At 41.8% G+C, this 25300-nt stretch overlaps 1 protein-coding gene across 1 annotated transcript in view; it reads left to right on the top strand.

The window, feature by feature from the left end:
* The window catches only part of GNA13 (G protein subunit alpha 13), a 38674-nt gene extending 16051 nt beyond the window's left edge, over nucleotides 1–22623 (top strand). The window contains exons 3-4 of the mRNA XM_032870783.1: nucleotides 14058–14108; nucleotides 19194–22623. Of these exons, the coding sequence (XP_032726674.1) occupies nucleotides 14058–14108; nucleotides 19194–19766 (624 nt within the window). The 3' untranslated portion in view covers nucleotides 19767–22623. The remainder of the gene's footprint in view (nucleotides 1–14057; nucleotides 14109–19193) is intronic.
* The last annotated feature ends 2677 nt before the right edge of the window (nucleotides 22624–25300 follow it).

Here is a 25300-nt window from a genome sequence, read left to right as displayed (position 1 = left end):
AAATTCTTTCCTGTATATATTTTTTTATGAGCAGGAGGTGGTGGTGCGACATGGGAACATGAGCTAAATCTTACCAGGTTGCTACCCAGTTGAACAACATTATATATGATATCGTTCTAGCCCTCCATCTCTGCCATATTAAACTGCTTCTTCACATTTAAAATCTGTATTTAGAGTCACCTGGGTGGCTCAGTTAAATGTCAGCCTTCGGCTCAGGTCATGATCCCAGGGTCCTGGGATCGAGAGCGCCTGGTTGGACTCCCTGCTCAGCAGGGAGCCTGCTTCTCCTTCTCCTCCCCACCTGTGCTCTCCCTGGCTCTTTCTCTCTATCTCTATCTTTCTCAAATAAATAAAATCTTTAATTTTTAATTAAAATGCTTAATTTTTGAGGGAAGATTTTAAAAAGGAATGCTGTCCTCCATTCTAAAACCTGTGTTATTTTAAAGAAGGGATTATAGTTCTTAAGTAGGGTTTAGAGAATAATTGGTACTCAAGATAACAAAACTGAATAGCTTATATGTGTTAGGTATGTGCACATAAATAGGAGATACATATGTATGTATAAATACTTACTAAATGTATGACTAAACTTTTTTGTTTTTTTGGGATGAAATGTTTTAATGAAAGTAAGGTTCTTTTTTGTGATTTCTATAGTAGAAGAATTACCAAGCTGCATTGTTGTGTTATGTGTGAATTGGAATTTGGTAGGACTACAGTAGTACTCTTAGAAAACTATGATCATTAGCCTTAAATTTTTTCTGGTGAGAAATCTCATTGAAAAACTGGATGTAAAAAGGAACTTATTAATTTGTGAGCAATGGCAAGGAAAGGGCCGTTTACAAAATAAAGCGATAACTTAGTTTGATCCAAAATTTTCCTGTTTTTAATCTTGTGCACGAGTTTGTTTTTACAGCTCATATGCAGGCAACGTGGAAATTAATTGCCTAAATTAGACAAAACTTTTTTGGGGAAATTCTGTTGAGGCTGTTATAAACTATCTTAGATTAGTCAGGAAAAGTATTTACTTGAAAAAATGTTTTCAAATACTGGGGTGGTTTTTAATGTAACTGACTAATTTTTGGCTCTTCTGGAAGTTTTAAGTGATACACATGGAAAACACTGGCCAGAATTTGAAACTGCATTCAGTTGGAGTCCACTGAATATTGACCTGTTTTCCTTTGACAAAGAACAAGAGCTTATATATTTCTAATACAAGTAAATACTGTCTTGTTCCATGTGAACCAAACCCTCACGAGTGATAGTACTTCAATAAGTATGCTTTCATCATGAAGATGTCAGCATGACCCTCGCTCCAGACATGCAGCGTGTATCACATCGGTACTTTATGATGCTTTTTTCCAGAGAAAAAGGAATAGGGAAAGCCATTTTTTAAAAAGGGGGGAGGGCGTTGTCATTTCGAAGATATGGAATAATAGGTCCTTTGTGAAGAACAGGTGAAAGGAGAATGTTGAAGACACTAACAGAAGAAGTGAGCCTGCCCCGTGGCCAGCTCTGAGAACCAGGGGGAGGGTTTTGTGTGTGCCCTATGTGCCTACGCCGTGTGTAAAGCTGGCTGGCCTCTTTATCGTATTTTAGTTTGAAGAAAAAAATTAGCTGGGGGGAAAGACATGGAACTCTTTAGAGAGCTAGTATATTTCACATATTTGGAATACAGTGGTTTCAAGCTCTTCTCACTTTATTGTCATTTTCAAAGGTATGAATAAACTCTTAAAATATAACTAGGCCACGTTTATGTTTAACAACTTCGAGAAATTAAGTATAATGTTAGAATCTTAGATTTCAGATAAATAGTGTGAGCAGAGCAGTATCATGGTAACTTTCATATTTTCATGTGAATATGTGAAGAGAATAGAGAAAGGACCAATCTGATGGGAAATTGAGTCTTTAAATAATTTTAAAAATATGTACTATCTTCTGCCTTTGTTATTAGCCGCATCATTAGATTGAAATGAAGAGTCTTGATTCATTAACCAGCTTTAACCCCGAACTTTTCTGTTCTGTACCTTATTTATATTTGCCATTTGCTTCTTACTGTAAACTTACATAAGTAAATGCCAGGTGGAAAAGCTTACGTTACTCAAAGTCTATTCATAGAATATTGTCCTAAAGTCTCCTTATTTAGATACGACTTCATCATGATATTTGCAGGGCTTAAATTACTAGTGTATACCAATATAAATTACTGTTTTGTTTTGTTTTTAAAAAAAAACATATATGTTGGGGTGCCTGGGTGGCTCAGTTGGTTAAGTGTCTGCCTTTGGTTCAGGTCTTGATCTCAGGGTCCCGGGATCAAGCTCCCCCACCCCATCCCATGCTCATGCACATGTCTTCTCTCTCCCTTAAATAAAATCTTCTAAAAATTTTAAAAATAAAATTAAAGAACATATAGGTCACTTTTAAAGGTGAGTGGATGTTTTCTTTTGAATAGATTTTTCCAAACATATGCCTAATGAAGCCTACCTAATGAATATTTGGGAAACTTTGATCTGGCTTAGTTTGGGGGATTATAAGACTGATGAAAATTAAAGGCGCATTACAGGCATACCAGAACCTTCTTGTGGCGATCGAAGTAGTACAACTCCCAAGGGTAATCAGTTTGAGGAGTAAACAGATTTCTGGTTTTCTCTCTAATCTCTTGATTGTTTTTCATCTTTAAAGTTTTCCAAACTTGCAGATGAAAGACTTCACATGCATGGGAAGTGTGTAAACAGCTTTAAACCATTGCACTTAGCCATTTTACAGCACAGACATCTATTCTGTAGTTCACTAGTACTTCTTCAGGTAATGTTTTGCTGTTTTTAGCATTTGGCTAGTGATTGGTTCTCTATATAAAGAGAAACTGGATATTCACTTGGAGTTCTCATTTTCAGAATCACATGTATACTTAGATTTCAGAAGAAAATTTCTCACTGCTTAATTACCTTGGTAGTATAGATTTTCTCTACTGTTTATTGTACTGCCATGTTTATTTTTAAACAGAAAACTAGGGGCGCCTGGGTGACTCAGTTGGTTCAGCCTCTGACTCTTGATTTTGGCTCAGGTCATGATCTTGGGGGTCCTGGCATCGGGCTACATCGGGCTACATTGGGTTCCCTGCTCAGCCAGGAGTCTGCTTGTCCCTCTCCCTCTGCCTTTCACCTCGCTTCTATCTGTCTGTCTGTCTGTCTCAAATAAATAAATGTTTAAAAAAAAAAAAAAAAACAGGGACGCCTGGGTGGCTCAGTTGGTTAAGCAGCTGCCTTCGGCTCAGGTCATGATCCCAGCGTCCTGGGATCGAGTCCTGCATCGGGCTCCTTGCTCGGCGGGGAGCCTGCTTCTCCCTCTGCCTCTGCCTGCCATTCTGTCTGCCTGTGCTTGCTCTCTCTCCCTCTCTCTCTGACAAATAAATAAAATCTTTAAAAAAAAAAAAAAACTGTTTTAGGTAATGGTGGTCTCATAACTAAAAGGGCCTCAACACATAAAAATGGGATACTTTTTAATTCACTTATTTTTTTCTGATTGACTTCTTTTCAGTGAGTTTTCTGCCACTTATAGGCACAGTTAATTAGCCTGCAGTTAAATTCTAGATATTTTAAAGGATTAAACAATGGCAGTTTTTTTTTAATAGTAAACTAAAATCTGATACATTTTCCGCATTTTTTTTCCACATTTGATTGAATTTTATTTGACCTTTTCATCCCACAGAGTACTTGTTTAGCAGGTAAAAAGATAGTGAGTACTTCTTCCTTTTTAAGCACCTTGAGTTGCTTTACCTTATCATGCAAAGTTTAAGTGTCTGTTGTAGGAGCAAATTAATTTCCTAGGTTTAATTGAGGTTTTAAGTTCTTTAGGATCCTATGCTAAGATATAAGTAGTGGTTCTAGTCACTTTTCTCATTTATGCTTTTATAACATTTTAACAGTGTAATACTTATTTACCAGGTTCATCAATTTTTGACCATAAAATTCTCAAGGAGTTAGCTCTGAAGGCTGCAGACTCTGGTGGACATTTGAAAATAGGCCCTAGGGATATGGAAAGGAAGGCAGCTAGAATGGCAGTAAGGTATACCTGGAGTGACCAAATAAAGGAAAAGCTCTGCTTGTAGTCTTAAGTCCACTGTTTATGTCACATTTCAGATCTGTCAAAAGAAGGTGTAATGTTTTACTTGTAAGACCTAGTTGAACAAAAGTGATACTTGAAACCTACTTTTACAATAAGATAAAGCCAAGTAGGTTTCTAATCTAGTTTCTTGAGAGCTTATTTTTGGAATTTCTAGCTGGGGGACGTAGCTGCTCATATACCCTTGACCAAAGAACGGTCTTCCTCAATCGAGGAAGGTTTTCCTCTTGACTGAGCACACAGCTTTGGGAGGGACGCACATAGAGTGGTGAGGGAGGAAGGGGAGGCCTTGCCTAGCCAGCCAGATCAGCCCTAGCGATCCGTGCGGTGACACATATCCAGCCAGATCGCCCTCACATCCTCTAATCTAGTTTCTTAATATTCTTGGCATTTTTGCAAGGCTTAAAAAACAAAACTGACTTGGTGTAATCGATACCAAAAGTCATGAAAATGTCAATATAAAATCCAGCTTTGAGTAAGATGGGTGTCCAGATCTGAGCTGACTCTGGGATGGCTACATCAGAGTCTCCTCTTTTAGAGCTTTCGTTTTTGATCTGGTAGATTTGTGGTGGACCTTGGAACCTGTCGTTTTTTAAAAAGACGTATTTATTTATTTATTTAGAGAGAGACACAGGTCTCGATACTCAGTCCCCCGACCCCAAGATCAAGACCTGAGCTCAAATCAGGAGTTGGATGCTTAATGGACTGAGCCACTCAGGCGCCCCGGGAGTCAGTATCTTTGCCAAGCGCATTAGAAGTGCTAAGGCACTGCCAGGTGTAAGACCCTGGGTCTAGAACTGGAATCAGAACACTGTTCCTGAAAGGGGCCAGTAGTAGGAGTATAATATTTTAGACTTTGCATGCCAGCAGACAGAATCAACGGCATTACATAGGTATTTATATAACAAAAAACACAAATTTCCACAAGTTTTTTGTGGGTGAAATTCAAAATAGAATAATAATTATATAGAGTGTTTTGTAGTATATAGGTTTACTAATGAGAAGAGTGGGATTCTTTTGGAGATGAGTAACAGTTTGCTTAATTGGGGTTCAAATTTGAAGGTTCCCTCTCACCAACCTAAGTTGCAGATGTTTATTAATGCTGATCTGTACTGAGATTTTATACAGTTCATCCTTGAAAAAGATGCCTTTTCATACAGATAGATACTGCCAAATGAGCATATGATTTTTTTAAAGATTTCATTTATTTATTTGAAAGAGCAAGTAAGAGCACAAGCTTTGGGGGAGCCGAGGAAGAAGCAGACCCCCTGCTGAGCAGGGGAGCCCCACTCTCCCGGGCTGGATCCCAGAACCCTGGGACCATGACCTGAGCTGAAGGCAGACACTCAACTGACTGAGCCACCCAGGCGCCCCTGAGCATATGATTTTAATTGAGCATAGTCATTGCTTGGAAGACATTTATAGAATTCTGGTAGATTCTTCTCAGTGTTTGCCTCTTGGCATGTCATTTACATTGCAAATTATCCATTTCCAGTTGATGGTTAGGCGGAAGCTCCTCGTTGTACAGTTAAGTGGATTTTGAAATATGACAGTATCCTCTGTCCTTGCAGTGGGATCTGAAAGATGCTGCAGAAACTATAGTTTGATTTTGGAAAAATACATGCTGCAAATTTATGTGAGGATGGTGGTCTCACTTGTTTTAACTTTTGGAAGCAAAGAAATTATATATATATATATAAAACTTTAACATTGCTTATGATTAAAATAATGCCAGTTGTTGAAATGAGTTATCACAGTATACGTTTTGTAAAAACTGGTTTGCCTTTTAATTTGAGGTTCAATTCCTTAAGATATATAATCAGATGTTCCCTAAAGCTAATTTCTAGAGCCATTTATGGTCTGCATTAGTGATTAAAGGCCATTCTTACTGGGAGAAATTCACTTTCATCCATTAGTTCCAAAAATCTCAGTAAAGATTTACCTCTGCTAAGCTCTTGAACTGTGTAATAGGACAAATCAGCATATTCAGCTTCTATTTTTTACAGAATTCATGGAACTGATGAGACATAAGTCCATGGGAAGTGAATTAAGTTAATTATTGACACTTCTCTGGTTCAGAAACACATGAGAGACCCATCTACTTTCCGCAAAGTACCGAGTCACGCAATGTGCGGTCATTGTACAGTCTTCCTAAATTTGTCCTTTTTTCTTCTGCGCACATACTTCTACTGTGTACTTCTATCAGTTGTAACACACGCTGGCGCGTTACAGTTTAGGTGAAGTCGCTCTCGAGCTTTCTCGGCTTCTTTGAGTGTACGCTCACGTGTAGCTCCCGCACACAGGCTGTTCAGACCGGCTGAATCTTCAGTGCCTTCAGACTTGGCGCTGGTTGCTGGAGTAAACAACCGCGGAGCAGTGAGTGGGAGTCCTTGCTTGGCCAGCAAACCTGAAGCACTTGGAAACTGACTTGTTTCAGTCTGTTTCCATCTTTCGCGAAGAAATCCTGCTGTGATGAACTATTCCCTTTTAAACTTTGTGATTTTTTTTTTTCCCCTGTTGCTTTCCTGTGAGTTGGGATTATTTTTGAAGAGTGTTTAGTCTGGTGATGTGGACATATATTGTATTCTCTTAGCATAGCCGCGGTACCGCTGCTAATACACACGGTGCTTTTCCATCGTGTGTGGTTTATCAGAATTACCCACATTCTGTTGTGCCTCAACAGCGGGACATTGAAAGTCCTCTTTTGCTTTGTGTTTTGATGGATAGTCACTAGTTTAAAAAAAGAAAAGAAAAGGAGGTCACGCTCTGGCACTCCCGGGGACACGTGAGACCTTTTCAGGCTGTCACTGCGTCAGCATCGTGTCGAGCACAGTGAGGAGAGCCCCACACTCAGCCGTGTCGTGACCGCTCGTGGCGTCTGCAGCAACCGTCGCCAGTGCGCAAACAAATGAGGGAGGTCGTGTTCGATACAGCTTTATTTATGGACCCTGAAATTTGAATTTCGTATCATTTGCAGATGTCATGAAGTATGCTTTTGATTTTTTCTCCCCCCAACCGTTCAGAAACGGGCCACACGGAAACCAGCAGTGGGCTGGCCTTGGCCTGCAGGTCATGGTTGGAGGATCCCTGCTCTAGAAGATAGGGAAGAGGAGACCTCGGGCAGCCCCAAGCCAGCCTTTCCTTCTGCCACAGTGGCACTATCACTGCCACACGAACATGGATTTTTCCTATAGTTCTGCAGTGAGGATCCTGTTTAAAGTTCCTGTTACCCATTGCCAAGTTGCCTTATCTAGAATATGCATGCCTTGCTTTTTTAAAAATCTGTATTAAAGTCAGCTTAAATTCCACATCCTTTTAAAGTTGTAGATTCTAAAGTGCTGTCCTTTATACATTTTAGCTGTGCAGAAGAGACTGTTGAATACATGGGTCTCTTGTTCAGTAATTGGGCAGATAAACTGCCAAGCTTGCCATACTCTGACTACACATTTGCTTAATAAAAATCACATTCTCATTTGTGTTCTCAGCTTCTCTGTTACCTTTAAACTCGGTCTCTGACTTATTTTACCCCAAGCAAAGAAAGAACCTTTGTAGCACATGATTCTTGTGGGATAACATTCAGGCCGTTCCTAGTTTAGACACAACTTACAAAATTCAGTTTGTAGAACTAATAGGATTTTTTAATTCACCGGGACACTGGAGCTAATTACATCTCTTAGCATTTTGTTCTTGAAGTAACTTAAGCTGAGTAGAACTATCTTGTGTCTAGAACCCAGGCCCACTGGCTGCTATGCCACACTTAGACAGTTATTCCAGTATTCCGAACAGAAGGAAAAGGGCTAAGGGATGACATGAAACATTTAAAACATTTTAAAAGTCGTAAGTGTGACTTACTGCTCTTCTTTGCAGTTTTATGAAAATTTCTCTTTAGTAATATAAAACAGACTGAAGAAGGATATAGTAGAGTTTCAGGTCGTCACCAGCAAAAAGTGAGTGTTAGACCCATGAAATTTCTTGCCTGATACATGAAATTATTTACTTCTGTATTAGCCAAGAGACTAAGCAACAGCATAACTTGAATAATGAGTCACAACAAAAGTGGACTTAAGATTAACAGACGCAGAGATATAGGGAAAGGAGAACTTAAATCATTTGTATAAACTGAAATTGTTGCATAGAGCAGAACTTCAGTAATTATCCATGGAACCACGAAACTTCCTCATTTTATTGACAGTTAAACTGAGGCATGGAGAAGTTTAGAAACTTGCCAGATTGCTGTTAGAAAAAGGACTAAAATGCACATATTTTCCTTAACATTAATAGTAGACAACTAGAAGACTTTTTGATCATTTCTGAAACTGCTAAGAAAAAATACCTGAGGGAAATTTCCCCCTGGTAGTTCATCCTTCATTCGCCACTTTTGGGGAGGTGGAGAGGAGCCTGCTGTGCTGGGCACTGAACTAGATATAAAATTTGCCTAGAAGCAGTAAAGCACGAACAGAAGGGGACCTTCAGAAGCTCTTGGGCTTACTGAGAACAGACTCGAGTATTCATTTTCCATATCCTTCATGATGAGATTGCAAACAACACATGTTTTATATTTTTTAATTTGGGATTTTTTTTTGAGGTTGTAAAAAGACAGGTTCTCTCTCTCTTTTCTTTTTTTTGCAGTAACACCCTCTAAAGCTACTGTGGGAAACTTCTCCTTTGAAAATATTTGTCTTTTTATTGTACACATGTGTTTGCACATGCTTGTGTGTGCGCACACGCTCACACTTAAACGTCTGTGTATGCTCACACGCTCATGTTTATGCTTATGTCTGTGTTTGCATGGGTTTAAAGTTGCTTGTTTCACAGTAGCTTAATCTGGGAGGCCTGACCACTTAACAGAGGATTCTGGCTTCAGTTTACAGCCATGCGCATTAAAATGCACTAATGCCGTCCTTGTGTCTGTCCCACTCTCGGGTTTCTAACTATAATGGAAGGATCAATAGTATAACCTAATGGTCTAGAATGGTGAATTAACATCGTTTTTTATGTTTGTGGTGTTATTTTAACCATACCTGTATTTTTTATAGGAATGATAAGTTGAAGTATTTATACTCCTTAAGGCAAAGCATAGGCCCAGTACAGTCAGCTGGCAGTTGGGCACCTTCTTGGGGACTTGAAATACTAGAGTTAATCCATGCGTTCAAATATGTGGAAGTGATTTTATAAATATTGTGTACAGCCTCAGGTGCAGAAAGGACTGTGTAAATTACACTGATGAAACTTCAGTAGATGTTGAAATTTAACAACAGGAGCAAATGCATATTTCTCTAATTATTATCATTTGATTTGGGTGAGACTATGAATTCACAGTAAACAGAGAGGCCTGCAGTAATTTGAACCTAAAAGATCTCAGATCCACTCTTAGAGAATGTGTTTAAATCAGGACACATCAGGGAAAAGAACTTAAGCTTTTTTTTATATTTGTAATACCAAGAGAAGAACAAATAGGAACCATTTTCTTTTTTTTTTTTTTCTTTTTTTGAGAGGAGAATATAGTCACTCATTGAGCTACAAAGTTACCCTTTCCATATTTAAAGAGAATAGTTAAAGCATACATGCTACAGACCCATTCTTATAAATCCTTGAGTCTGGATTTGTTAATGGAATTATGAATTTTTAGATTTCAGAAAGCTGATATAGTACATATACTGTTCATTTTGTAAAATCCATAGTTTTGCAGCAAAATGTTTGAGCAGTTTTACTAAGTGGGTGAAATAAAGACCATAAAGAACCTAATGTCCGTTCAGGTCAAGTTTTGCTCCCAGTTAAGTGTTGGAGCCAAGCTTACCAAAAGCTTGTAGATAGGGGTTATAATTTCTTTGTAACCTTCACTTGGTGATCTAGTACATTAATTTAGCACTTAATGGTGTAAATACTTCATACATAGCAGTTGTATCAAAATAATTATTATTTGATGACATGTAATGTTATTGTATTAGTATAACAACATTTATTAAATCATTCCACTAATGATAAATGGAAAAGTGGACTTCCAAATCTTGCTGTGAGAGGTAATGTTGAATAAAATATCTTTTGTTTGTAACATTTTGTTTATGTTGAATAAATTCCCTAGAATGGGTGAAAGTTCATTAAAAGTTTTCACCCATACTACTCATAATTTTCTAAAATGTTTGAATTTGCAAGGTCACTAGAATGAGTATACCAGCTTCTCTCTATCCACAGAAACAATGGGATGGTTATAAGCATTTATTTTTTTAAATGGGAAAGGAGGAGCTTGCTGCTTTAGACCATATGCTCATGTTAAGGTGACTTTAACTTTCATTTATTTGGCCATTAGTTAAGATAAACAGCAGTACTAATTGAAATATGTTTCTGTGTAGCTGATTTTTATTGTCAGTTTGGATGTGGAACCTGCCATTTTCTGTGCTCCACAGGGCCCCCTTGCTCGGGGGTGTCTGCATGAGAAGCATCGGGGTCCCAGTATGGAGCCAATCAAGGTTTGCACCTTAGTTTATTACAAACACATCCACAAAACACATCCTCTCTGGTCTCAGCTTCATTTATTTTATTCATGACTTCACACCGTTGGGTACGAGAGTCAGTAGAACTGTTGTGGCAGTGAGTGGTAAGGATTTTAAAAACATTTATCCTCTTTGCCTTAGTAATTCTTCTGAGATCACTCAGGACATAGTTTAAGAGCACAAAGTGCTGTACTCAAAGCTGTTTATCACAACATTCTTTATTTTTAAAGTATTTTTAAAGTATTAAAAATGTTTACCAAAAAAAATTCAAATAGTCAACATTAGGTCGGTGGTCTTATTTAACCTTTCAGATAATAAATACTAGGAATTATTTTGACCATTAAATTTACTTAACAGTTATTTAAGTGGAAAAATGAGGAACAAACTTGTCTGTCTTATTTCAACATGTTAAGTATACAAAAGGTGCTTGAAGGAAGATGTCATCAAATGTTAACTGTGGTCCTCCCTGAGTGGTGGAGGTGGTGGCTGTTGCCACTTTCTTCCTTGGTTCTTTTTATTAGTTATCAGTTTCCACAGTGGGTTTATATTAAATCTAAAATCAAGGGAAAAGCCAATAAATGCAATATACAACACTCCCAGTCCAAAAAAACACCTTTTTTATAAATTTGCTAAATTTCATTTAAGGTGTCTGACATTATGTAAGTATTTAATATGCACATTACTGAAAGGATAACAGTTTTGTTAGTCAGACTCATATATAAACAGAGTGACTATCTCTTGTCATATTTGTCCAAGTGACTCCAGTATATCAGAATCATTATTGTTTGAATTTTTACTTTTTAAATACTTTTGGGTTATTTATTTATAGTCCTGTAAATAAATACTGAAATTTATAGATTAAGCCCAGATTCCCTTTGGTCTGTAGATCTCAGTCAGAACACAAAAATATTAATTTTTTCATTAAAATTCACGATATAATACAAAAAAATCCAAGTTTGCCCAGATAATCTCTTCATTAACGCAAAATGAATTCCTTGAAGATTTTTGCCATCTTGTAAAGATCATCTTTAGATGCTATAAATACTCCACAAGGTCCAGAAAAAAGCAAAACCATCTATCACTGCTTACAGCCTTGAGGGAGTCAGCCAGGCGCTCCCCACAGGGACACACTTGTGTACTTGCCCATGAACGCACTTCCAGGCAGCCATGCTCCAAAAAGTGTGTCCCACAGATCTCTTGGGGGGTCCTGGACACCGCAGAAAGGGAGTCTTCAAGTGAGCACTCTTCTTAGTGGTACTAAGTGCCGTTTCCCTTCTTCCCTGTGCTCACACTGGCGCCGAGGGTACAGAGAGAACGGCAGTGGCTGCGGCCGGCCGCACCTTGGCACAGGTCCAGGCTTTGGCCCCACACAAAGCTGTTGTATCCTTCACCGCCATGCACTTGTGGTTGTCATTTCACACACACACCCCCTCTGTCACTTAAGGTGGACCCTAAATAAACATTAAAAATTACTGTTTTAAAATCTTGACCTTTGAGTCCCCCTGTCTTTCCTATTCTGTGTGATGGGCTGGGAGGCCCCCGCGCCCACTGACTCAGGATAAAAAGCGCTTTGGCAACTGGTCGGAGCATGAACTGAACTAACCATATTTTTCATGGAACACGCATTTTTACTCAAGAAACCAACCAACATATTCAGACTTGGGCATTCGACATTTTTTTAGAAAAGAAGTGAAGGTAGCCTATCACTTGAAGGAAAATACGGGAGAGTATTTGTTGCCATTGATAAAATTTGAGCTTTGAAGTAAAAAATCACAATTTTAGGAAAACTTGTTTTGGCCCACCACTGCGAGCTTGTCTGATTCCCAGTACTTAAGACAGAGAGGTGAAACACATACTCATGACTAGGATTTTCTGGATACGATGTAATGAAACATGCCAGCGTCTGGGAAGTCTGCATTACTTGGTCACCCCCATGACCCGTGCCTGGTGTTATAGAAGGGTGGTCAGGTGAAAGATCCTTTCTGCGGACGGGTAAACCAGTGAACTTCGGTGTGACAAAGTTCACTGGAAACTGGAAAGTTCATTGGGAGGCTTCCTGTGACACAGTGAACTAACTTTAAAAAAAAAAAAAAACAAAAAAAAAAACCTACCACTTGTCAAGTTTTGGTATAGTAGCAAAAATGTCTGCAGTTATCCGAAAATATTTTATGAAAATGCTCCCTTTCCAACTACATTTTTGTGAAAGACCAGATTTTCTGTCCATACTCAGCCAGAACAACCTATAGCAGCCGTTTACATGCAGAAGCAAATGAGTATCTCACTGTCTTCGTTTGAGCTTTACTAAAATGTGCTACTACGGAATGTGTGTATTATTAAAATGTTTAAATGAATTTTCAAAATATTAAATTTCTCAGTTTTCCTTTCTAATACGGTAAATGCTAATAGCTATAACCCACATCAACAACGTCTGTTTGGGATCCTTAAGAATCTTAAAGACGTGGAAAGGGATTCTGACACCAAAACAAATCGAGAACTCCTGTGAGGTCTGTGACCCAGTGTGGTCCCAGAAGTCACCTGAACTGCAGAAACTACTAGTCGGTTGTATCCCACCCCCACTCCCCAGCCCCAAGTCAGAACCTGTAGTTACCCAAGATCTTCAAATAATTTCTCCTGTACGTGAAAGAAGCACTGCCTTCCAGAAATTACAGAAGCAGCCGCGGGCAGGGGGGTGCTGTGATACGGCAGTAGAAATCCAGCAGCAGCGTGAAAAGGCAGGGAGAGCGTCCTAGGAGAAAGAGCCCTTCTTGCCCCAAATGGCTCCCCTCTTCTCTGTCCTCTGTTCAAGTATTTCCTCTTAGGACTGTGTTCTAGATATTCAAAACTGACTGGGAGTGTAATAGAAATCTGGGCTCAGAGAGAGTAGGCTGGTCACTCATGTGAAGACCTAAGGGAGACATGAAGCCTGCAGCGTTAATTCAAAATCTTTTGGAGGTAGGCATGTCTGTCCAGGCAAGTGCCTGTTACTGAAAGATGTTACGGTGTCCTCGCCTCATCTCTGGTTTGCTCTTGTCACTAACGATAACCACCAATTGTGTACACTTAAGGTAGAAAAATATAGACAAAAAGAATCCCCCTTAAATTGTATGTTTATCTCAAAAGCAGTTTTTACCTTTGAATTACATCTTCCCTTTGGCTACCCAGATGGCTCTATCAGTAAGCGTCCAGGTAATCCCAGCCATGCAGACGGTCACTGGGGCACCGCCTATGGAAAGCATTCGTGAAATTACCCAGCCTGTGGCGCTGGGCAGAGGCAGACACTGTATACGTTCTTAGTGGGGTCAGTTGTAACTAAAATTGTAACTAAAATTTGTAACTAAACAAATGGTGTTTAGATTAAGTGTACAACCAGACAGTTTAATGTAAACTGTTGTAACAGAATCTTCCATTTCTAAGCTCTAATAACTGTTTATTTTCTTCTTGTTTTAGGGTGAATCTGTAAAATATTTCCTGGATAACTTGGATAAACTTGGAGAAGCAGTAAGTTTTTGTTTATGTTTATTGCCCTTTGAAAGCAGTAGTCAGGATATTAGTGGGAGGTTTAGAAAAATTATGCATTAAAATAGCTGTTTGCTTCTTCCTTTTTCCTAGTGGCAGGACTCCGACTCTTGCTGCTCCATTTTTTCTCCCTCTGTTTTCCAGATCTCTGCCATTTCCCTGGGGGTGACTTGTCCACTAGTTCATGAACATGAAACTGTTTAAAGAAAGAAGTTCATGTTTGAAAATGAGATTGTACATTATCTCTTCGACTTTGGGGTCTCTCATGTGGGCGTTTTTTGGTCAGAAGAAACAGAACACAGTGGGTTGCTGGATTTCAAAACCCTTTAGGAAACGGTATTTTTCAGTTCGGTAAAGGCCTGCCGAAGAGCCTCCACGAAGCAGGAGGAGGAGTCGGCCCTGGAAGGAGGGTGGATGGTTTTCCTCCCAGCTGGCACTATGGCCGGCTCTGGCTGCCTGGGCCTCCTGCAGACTCGCAGCTGCTCTGTCTTCTCTGGGCTGGATGCAGGCCAAAGACTAAAAGAAAGGTTGCTGTGCTCAGAAAATGCTTGAAAGTCACTGCCCCAGAGTCACATGTTACCCTCTGGAGTTACCGAAGCATTATTTGCCTCCTCTTAAAGCGGCTTTCTGTAATACATGTTGGTTTAATCGTATGGGTTCTTTGAGATTCCCTTTAAAAATAAAACCAAAAAAAAAGCACAAAATGAAAAACCCACAGCAAGGGGGAAAGTGGTGCACTGATCTATCCAGGACATGTGACAGTGTGCCTTCTTTTTGCAAGATAATTTTTACATTCTCTTGCTTTGGATTTTGTGAAATTGTGCTTGTCTGCCCTTAAGCCAGTGTGTTTTTCTCCTAGACACGTGTGTTTCAGAAGTTGGGATCTCCATATTAATGGGTTTTTATTCACTCCATCAGTGAAACTTTGTATTAAGACTTTATTTCATTGTCTTTTTCCCATCTGATTAGATTATGAGCCTTGGGGTGGGGGAGTTACATGTAGGCCAAATGCAGAGAGCCCCAGTAAGAGTTATTGCGTGTTTTCCCATCCAGACAGGGCTGCTTTGACCTGCTCTTCCCAGTTGCCTTTCCAGATAAGCTGTCCCTGATGGCACCATGCAGAGCAGGTCCCCCTCTTGTGTTTGCATCAGCCCCTGCTGTTTGCAAAGATCGTTGCTCTTTCTGCAGTTGGTTTATTTATTTGTATGTTTACTCGTCCTGTACCTTCCTCTTGCCGTAAGAGCAAGGACCTCATCTCTTGATTTTGAAGAGTAGAGTTCTTGAGGCCTGATGACAGTGCCCGGCACACAGCAGGCACCAGCGAACAGGGAGTGAGTGACTCCAGGCCGACTCTAGTCCGGCTGTGCGAGCTGCTTACGGTCAGGTTGAGCACGGTTCTGAGGCCATGTCTGGAACAACGCAAAGAGAGTGCTGCGGTCAGTAGGTAGGTGTAAAGGAGGGAAGAATGGCCCCGGTGGCGCCACAGATGGGTCCTTCCTTTTGTGCGTGTCGGACCAGTCCCAAGATGGTATTTGCTTCTCCATCTCTGATGGGAGTACCGGAGCCACTGAGGCCCTGTGGTGTGCCCAGCCCCGTGACCCTCTGGGCAGGGGAACAGCGCAGGGGTCGGCAACGTGGGCTCTGCAGCCCGACCACCTGGATCCCAAGGCCAGTTCCCACACAGACCAGCTCTTTGTGACCACGGGCATCCCTGCGCCTTAATTTCTTCATGTCATGGGCGTAGTGAGAGAGTGCATGGGGTTATGGGATGATGACATGGAATAAACCCCAGGTCTTGGTCGGCTCAGGCTGCCATGGTGAAACCACAGACAGGGTGGCTCCGACAGCAGACCTTGACTTCTCACGGTTCCAGAGGTTGGAAGTCTAAAGTGGAGGTGCCGGCATGGTCGTTTTCGGGGGAGGACTTTGCTCCTGGCCTCCTCTCTGGGGCTTCTTCACAGGGGTCTGGCTCAGCGCATACACATACACAGAGATCTCGTGCTCTTACAAGACCGCCAAGACTGTCTTCTTAGGACCCTCTGACCTCATTTCACCTGAGTCATGTCCTATAAAAGCCTTATCCCAAAATACAGTCACTTTGGGGTCAGGGCTCCAGCGTATGAACTTGTGGGGGACAGAGTTCAGTCCCTGGCGCTCGCTAAGTTACTCAGAATAGAGCCTTGCACGTAGTAGTAAAGGCTCGTTAGCTGTTTGGTTCTTTGATCCCTGTTTTTAAGGAACTCATCCTAGTCGAGACAAAACTGCTGTACATAAAATAAGCAGAGGGCGATTAAGTGCTAGACAGGGAAGACAGTGTTTGTCCATAGAAGGGGGAGAGAGGCTCTGGCCCGGGGAGCTGGAGCTAGCCGCTAAGAGCGAGGATCCGAACTGTCTGGAGGGTGAGGTGGGTTTAGACCCGGAGAGGAGATGCGGCCCGCCAAGATGGGGGCCAGCGGGGTGGGTTTAATGTTAGCAGGCACATCTGTCTGACAGAGGACCTGTGATGCTCTTGGCTCTAACGTACGAAAACCGATTTCTAGAAGGCAGTAGCTTGGGCCTGGACGCGTTGTGCATTGTAGCTGCGCGACCGTGCAAGTGAGAGGTCATGCAGCGGTACCGAGACGTGCGGCTTTGGGCAGGTCCTGACGCGAGGCTCTGAGGGAAGCCTGGACAGGGTGGAGCGGAGTCTGCCAGCTCGAGAAAACAAGGAGCAAAGCGGGTCGTGGAAGCCAGTCAGCAGAGCTCATATCGGATGCAGTGAGGAAGCTCCCGCTAAGTTCTGAGGTTACGATGGAGGGGTGGGGCGGAGGAGTGGCTGGCGGGAGACACGACCGCACTCGAGACCACTTGGTGCCTACACCGTGTGCCTGGGCCGGTGCCCGAGCACTCCCCTGTTGAACTCACAGCCCCTTGATGTGAGGGCCGGTGAACGTCTGCGGTTCACAGATCAGGAAGTGGAGACACAGCACGATGAAGTGACTCGGCCAGGGTCACACAGCGGTCTGCGAAGCGCGGGCTCCAGAATTCAGTTCTTGGATGGCTGGTGTTCTGCCACACCAGTTAGCACTTGATGACACTGTCCCGGTTTGGGGGCTGCGTAGGAATTAGCCTTCAGCTTCCTAACCAGATTGTTAGCCTCGAAGTGAGGCAGTTAGAACTTGTAATTTTTATGGAATTAGAAAATTAAAAAACAACGACCCAGGGCCGGCATGTTTCCGCAGCAGCTGGCTCGTGTATGCACAGCGTCTCTGGAGAGCAGTTGGGCTCTGAGTGTCCAGGGTCTTCAAAATGTTCGTAACCTTTGACCTCATGATCTTAGTCCTGGTTATTTAGTCTCAGGAAATAGTCCAAAAGGGGAGGGGGGAGTATGTGTATGAGAATTTCAATTGCAGAATTTTTACTAAAGTAAAAAATTGGAAACAACCTTAGTGAACACTAGTCAGGGAATGTTTATGTAAAGTACAGTACATTCACTCATTTGGCGTATTTATTTACACTCCATTGAAGTGAAATACAACTACATCAGCATGTGTAACAGTCCATGATGAAATGTTAAACAAAAAATTAGGGGTAGGTAAAAATTGTGTGGGTGTGCTGATTCTAGGTAAACTAGTTAAGTATGTGAACAAAATCTAAAAGGGAACCTGGAAACCTAACATGTTTTATGAAGCCCTAGTGTTATATAATAAGTGGTTGTGGATTTCAGGTAACTGAGAACTGCCTACTTTTTTTTTTTTTTTTTTAATTCTAACTCCATTGCATGATTTTGAGGAGATGAATAATCACGTTGTACCGAAATTTCAAAATTATATCACACTCTTTGGAAAAGCATAAGGTACAGTATTATAACAGTCAGCGTTGTTTTAAAATCTTGCCTCAATTAGAAAAAATATGTATTTTGACCTTGACGATGAGCATTAAAAAGTTCTGTTCAGTATTGCCCAAGAGCTAAGTCAACGTTCTGGAAAAACACTAGCCTGGGAAGAAAGAACCAGTTATACTGCATCCGGAAGTCCGCTGTCCAGGATAGCCACTGACTCGTGAGGCTGGCAGCTTCTGTCTGTCCAAGGTCTCGGAGCTGACTGGTCCCGTGCACAGAGAAGGGGTCTTTTGCATAAGCTGTCCCTCTGAGGCAGCCCGGCCTGGTGCGGTCACCTTTGCTTCACGGGCCAAGGCACAGGCAGAGTGACTACTTGTGTCAGAGTGAGAGGGCAGGAGCATAGCTGCGTGGGCTGGACGTTGGAAGCAAACCTGAGCGGCGCCCTGAAGTCAAGTCAGTGCCTTGGCCTTGCATGTGGTATGGCCGTGGTGATGCCGTGGAGTGACTGTCGTGGGAATTCTTGGTCGTGAAGGTGGGGCACAGGCAGGGAGCGTTTAGAATGAGCTAGAGAGAGGTAGGCAGAACCTTGCACTGGGAGGTGACCCTCAGGAGCTGGCATTTCAGCCCTCCCTGCTTTTCGCAGAGAGCAAGGAGCGGGTGGACAAGCGAGCAGGAAGGTCCCGGGCCAGAGCGGAGGGTGGGTCGGTGAGAGTGGAGGTGTCTGCGCGGCGGTGGGCGGGGCGAGGGGACACCTGGTCCGTGAGACTTCAGTCTGCAGACGCTGCAGGAGTGAGAAACAGAGAATGTTGAACCAGTCTTCCTTCCCTAACATTGTTATCGATCTTGGCTGTCTGTAACGAGAATAATAGTACCAGTGCTTTAGCGCAGCCAGGAGAAGCCACTAAAAAGACGAGTTTGTGGGGCGTCTGGGTGGCTCAGTCAGTTAAGCGTCTGACCTTGGCTCAGGTCATGCTCTCTGATCTCGGGGTCCTGGGACCAAGCCCTGTGCACATCTGTGTCTGCTTCCAGGCTCTCTGCTCTGCAGGGAGTCTCCTTGTCCCTCTCCGCTGCTCTCTGCTCGTGCGGATGCGCTCTCTCTTTCAAATAAATAAATAACATCTTTTTAAAAAATAAATAAATAAAAAGATCGGTTTGTTTGCGTATCCATTCACTCAACCAGTTAGTTCAGTAGAAACTTTACTTACTCCTGGGTTACTGAGTATAAAGCAGTTTTTCTTCTTTTCCAGGATTACATTCCCTCACAACAAGATATCCTGCTTGCCAGAAGACCGACCAAAGGCATTCATGAGTACGACTTTGAAATTAAAAATGTTCCTTTCAAAATGGTTGATGTGGGTGGTCAAAGATCAGAGAGAAAACGATGGTTTGAGTGCTTCGACAGCGTCACGTCGATACTTTTCCTTGTTTCCTCAAGTGAGTTCGACCAGGTGCTGATGGAAGACCGACTGACCAATCGCCTCACAGAATCTCTGAACATTTTTGAAACAATCGTCAACAACCGGGTTTTCAGCAATGTCTCCATAATTCTCTTCTTAAACAAGACAGATTTGCTTGAGGAGAAAGTGCAAATTGTGAGCATCAAAGACTACTTCTTAGAATTCGAAGGGGATCCCCACTGCTTAAGAGACGTCCAAAAATTCCTGGTGGAGTGTTTCCGGAACAAACGCCGGGACCAGCAGCAGAAGCCTTTGTACCACCACTTCACCACCGCTATCAACACGGAGAACATCCGCCTCGTTTTCCGCGACGTGAAGGATACCATTCTTCACGACAACCTCAAGCAGCTCATGCTACAGTGATGTACAGAAAGACTGGCCGTTTAATACCTTCTGTCTTTTGATTGTTTTCTGTTCATTTTGTTTTTCTAAAATAGCAGTTTACAACAGGAATTAGAAAAATCTGAATTCTAAGTTTAACTTCTTGGAAATCTTAGTTCCCCTCCTGCGGACTCGGGTTTGTGGCCGAAAGCTGCTGAGTAACACATCGCCGAAACCTGTTGACGTTCAGCCTTTGATCTGTTTCACTGTGGCTTCCCTCTGAGGGGTTTGTAGCTTCCTGCCAAGCCTCTGACTGGGGAGAGTTCGGGCTCCAGCTTCTCCCACTTCTCCAGCTGAATTCTGTAGTGCCAAGTTCTGAAGGTGTCCTCGAAGCCTTATTGGTATGAGGTTAAGGACATTCAGTTCCGAAAAAAGCAAGACCCCTTTTATCTGCCCTGCGGCCGGCAGCGACCCTCGTGCCTAGCTTTAGGGTGACCTTGTTTGAAAGGGCTGTCGGAAAAAGGTCCTACCTAAGGACTGGCATTCTGTAGCTGTACACAGATTTAGCCTTCGTGTTTTTTTTAATTGCTTATATAGCGACAGTTGATTAGTTTTAAAATTTCTGTGGTTTCTGAAGGTAATGTTCTTGGTGTTTTACAGTTTACATAAGGATTCCTAGTCTGATGCTCGTGGAGTTTCACAAATGGTACAGGGCAGGGGGAGGGGAGCAAGAGGCGAGCCAGTGCCCTACAGAGTGTTTGGTGCAGAGTAATGAGTGAAATACAGTGTGCCCTTTTCATATTTAAGTATCATGTCATAAATGTGCCACATGTGAGGCATTCTGGCCATAGCAGCAACTATAAAAATTACAAATCGGTTGATAACAGAGCTTTCTGAATAAAACATACCCCTTCCAGGGCGTTACGTGCTTTACGCTCGGACTTCTTCGTCCTGTCTCGGGGCCTTCAGGTCCTCACTGCAGAGAAGCGCTGTTGTACCATCGCAGACATCTTTCTGTTGTTCTCCCGTCTGTTCCCACCAACTCCGGCTGTGGCGTTCATGGGAGTTTTTGTTTATTTGGAGCTTGCCAAGGGCAGTATTTTCCTGTCAAACGACTCAAGAAGGCATGATTTGAGATTCCTGTTCATGTGTCTCTAAAAGATACATGTTTCTATCTTATTGCTAATGAAATTCTAGCTTTATTGAGGTACATTTTGAATGTCTTGAAGATACTTCTAAGAACAAGTAGTGATTTTTTTAGTTCACACCGAAAGATGGTTACATTTGACCTCTCCTCAGCACATACGAGATGAACGTGTACCCTTGAGGACAGATACGGTGGTGGTGAACTCATCAGAAGGGCTCGTTTGCAGTCCTAGAATAGTGCCTGCTCGGTTGGGTGTGGTGTGAGACGGGGGCTAGAGAGGCAAACGCCCAAGCCTGGTGACACTTGGGAAAATCGGATAGCTTTTCTCCTTTTCCTGGAAATTGGGATTAAGACTGTGACGTCTGTGACTTTACTGTAGAGCTGTGTTCTCAGGTATTCATTGGCTAGAAAGTCCTTGAAAGATTGGTCAACATTACGGATCACGCAGCCTTTCCAAGGCCATGGCTCTTGGTCTGTCTGGTGTCTAGTGAGAAAGTAGGGCTTTCCCAGGAACTAACCAGGGATTGTTCTTAACCGTTCCTGACTTTTCTTGCATTTGAAGTTCCACCATCATTTTATCCATAACTTTCAGTGTGTCCATGCCTTGGTCATGCACGAGCTACAGACATGTAGCCCAGCATCCTAAAGCAAGTCTTCGTAGTATATAGCTCATGCATGTTTGAATACTTCTACATCCAGTGCTTCTCGCCAAAAAGAATACAGTGTTTAAATTCACAAATTAGAGTAACATCAGTGCTAGTGGGTATCAGAATGCGTGCACAGTAACATTTGGACTTTTTGCTGAAGAGTCTGTGCACAGATTGCACAACTAGTTTAATTGAATGACCCAAACCATTGCCCTCCAGTGAAGGCTGAGGTTCCTGGTACAAAGAGGAAACTTAGTCTTACTCGAGTTGTGTTTAAGATCTGTGATAGAAACCGTAAACACTGCCTGACAGCAGCAGTCACTAAGTTGTCCCTTGCGACTACCACCAAGACATGTCAAAACACCAGATAGGTAAGGTATTATTCTGGGTGTTTGTGATTTTCCTTCCTGATGTTTGTGATGTCTCAACGTTCTTTTAAAATAAAGTTTAGACCATACTTTGAGGCAGCAGGTTACTTCTCCTTAATGGCAGGCTTGTTTAGACAGTGGAGGTGTGAGGCTCAGTCTGAAGGCTTTGGCTCACATGTTTTTATAGACTGTATTTTAAAACCATTTGAAGGAGTCTTAATACCTGTATTATGAAAACTAGATCCTTTTGAAATACCACTATACGAAGAAGGAGATGGAACTTAGTGAACCAAATTATAAAAGGTGCTCACAGCTTTCACCACGCTAGTTTCCCCTCATCTCTAAAAACAGTGGCTTAAGGTTCTTTGGTCTCTTTGCTTTTTTAAGTCTTAATCAAGGTCATGATTTGGAATAAAATGTGCCTAATTGTCTATTACATTGAGTTCCTCGATTCAAATGTCTTCTCGTTGAATTCTTAAGAAATGTCACAAAAGTGCCCTCATTGGCCTCGAAGAAATGTATAATATACAGAGTTGCCTTATAAATCAAAGAATGCCACGAATTTGGGCCCTGATTTTCATAGGGAAAAGGTTTTGCCAAATGTTTTCTGAGGATCCACATCATGGAAGTCTTGCCTCTGCCACTTAAATATTCTGTTTTTGATAACCCGAATCATTGTTTCTGCCAACCAGTGTATGACATTGAGGTCTTCCCTCCAGCGTTACCGTGTGGCAGAGGCACCGAGGGGTGGGGGGCGGCCCCGACCACCCATGTCTGTTCTGTTTTCTTGGAAGTTGCACCGGCACGACCTAGGCTGGGAGGCTCCGCTGGTGAACCTCTCAAGTTGAGGTTGTTTAGGGAAACCCTTTTTCAGCTGGTGGCAGTGATTGGTTTCAAGTAGAAGGAAGTAAGAGTATGTCAATACCAGAGATGATGAGAAGTAGTGATTTTGATGCGACGGAAATAGTACGCCCCTGCCACTTTTGTGTAAGAGAGAATGAGTAAATCTGAACTTGCAGTGTGGACCCGAGTACTTGCATTTATGCTTTTGACAAAAATGTATTTTCAGCCTTAGTACACATCTCCGGTTATGCCTTATTTATGTGAAGAATGAAGTTACCCCAGTCCTGTTGTATTATGTTCTGAAACTCAAATCACTATTGGAGAAGGCCTCAAATTGGTGCTTTCATTATGTAATGATCCATTTAGACAAAACCCCAAACCAAGCCGTTTGGAACAAGTTTCTCTCCATTGCAATTTGTAGCAATGTTATTTCTGTCTGTGTAATAAGAAGGCTAACGATCAGTGTTAACTCTGAATTTCTTGTTTGAATCCATGAAATCATGCCTGTAAAAGCTCAGTCAAACATTTGTAACAAACTCCCCAATAAATCTAGAGAAAGTCGCTCTGTTACCTTTTTATTGCTTTTAGTTTAATGGAAGGAATCAAGCACAGAAAGTTTGCACGGGTGTTTTCCGGTCGGAAGTTTGACTTCGTCCTGGGTCACTTTATGTCGCTTTCCCATCATTTCCGCATGTTCGCTTCTGTCTGTTGGATACGCACGGGGTGTGCCGCTTCCCTCTAAGGACTGATTTTCCTCTGTTGATAGGGTGCAGCCTGCCCTTTCAGCCTAGTAAAGCATGAGGACCGGGGATTGCACGAGAGCGGGTGTGGATGAGTCTCCACAGTCCAGGTGAGGCAGATGGTATGATCCTTACCCATTATCTTATGGTACGAGGTTAGGGCTTCAAAGGTTTATACTAGAAACTAAAGTAGAGGTCTACACCTGAACATTTTAAACAGGTTGGACTTTATGATTTTTTCAAGTCCCATCAAGGCTATGTCAGCCTTGGGCTGGTGAGTGGTTATTAACAACATTTGAAGTAGTGTTTGTACCATTATCATTCTTGTGTCTGTACTTGAATGTATAGTTAGCATGTAAGGGGACATACTCATTCTTGTGGCATTCAGGTTTAACCGTCTGATTTCAAATGCCAGAGCTTATATGGAACAAAAAGTGAATGATGGGGCACTGGTTCCTGGGTTGATGGCAGGCTTGGGGACCTAGCCATATCTGCTGGTGAGGAAAAAATTTCCAGCTCAAGGTATGCTAGGACCCATATGTGTACATTTTCATTGTGGAAGTGGCGATAGGAATATGCTACTTCCTGGGTATCTGATTTGGGCTTGTATTTAGAAAGCTTGTTCATGATATTTCTTGCCATAGTAAGTGATACACATCTGTCCTCAGTGACGCCCATTTGATGGTACCAAGGGGGAACAGAGAGGGGGCGGGTAGGAATTCCAAGGAATTCTTGGAAGGTATATGTAACAATGCAACAAACTATACCATTTACTCTCTCCTTTACCTCTTACTTGAAAGCAGAATGGCAACATGTTTTAAATGGCTTTTCTGTACCACTCTACCTGAGAGCTCATTTACCACAAGAAGCCTTATCCGAAAGTATATTTTGTAACAACCTCACAGATACTGTACCCAACAAAACATGATTTGTATTAGCTTTGTATAAAAGTGTTTGTGGCTTAGATTTTTTATACGTATTATATCTTTTTATAACTTTCCAGGAACTAAGAAGCACGTTATCTGATATTGTACATTTTTTTTTCCTGTCAGTGCTTTAGTTCAGGATTGGCAATAAATTATTTCTAAAGGAGATCTGAAAGTGGAAAGCATGGTTTGATTTTACACAAATGAGTTGCTAGTCATGAAGGCTTTTTACTTTTGTACATATTTTGCAAAAATTTTGCCTCTTGCTATTAATATTTGCTTTGTAAAAATTACATTTAATAAACATTTATAAACTATTCAATACCATGATGTTATTTAAACCAACAGTTTGATAAATGTAAAGTATAAAGCAGATAGTTAAGTTTGGAAGCAAAAGCGTAATGATTTGAAACACTGAAATCTTAGCAGATCGCCAAGAATATTTTGCATTCCTCTTAACCTATAAATTTGTCTTTATTGTAGATGGGAAGGTGGACTTCATCCACGGAAGCTCCCAGACACTTAATATGTTTGCATATAGGAATTGGGGGAGGGCAGCCACCCCTTTATCTCTCCATTCTTTTTATTTTATTTTATTTTATTTTATTTTATTTTATTTATTTATTTGACAGAGAGAAAGTGAGAGATCACAAGCAGGCAGGCAGAGAGGAGGGGGAAGCAGGCTCCCTGCTGAGCAGAGAGCCCGATGCAGGGCTCCATCCCAGGACCCTGAGATCATGACCTGAGCCGAAGGCAGAGGCTTAACCCACTGAGCCACCCAGGTGCCCCTATCTCTCCATTCTTAAGATTGCTTAAACCACACTATAGTGTTGGGAGTTGTGTTTGCCCACCTGTGGGAGTAATGCTCTTAGGTCTGTTGTGATCGAAATAGTGTTTTTAAAAAC

This window comes from Lontra canadensis, unplaced genomic scaffold (genome assembly GCF_010015895.1).
Source record: "Lontra canadensis isolate GAN:19392208 unplaced genomic scaffold, GSC_riverotter_1.0 scaffold41, whole genome shotgun sequence".
NCBI classification, from domain to species: domain Eukaryota; kingdom Metazoa; phylum Chordata; class Mammalia; order Carnivora; family Mustelidae; genus Lontra; species Lontra canadensis.
This window is presented reverse-complemented; position numbering and strand designations above follow the sequence as displayed.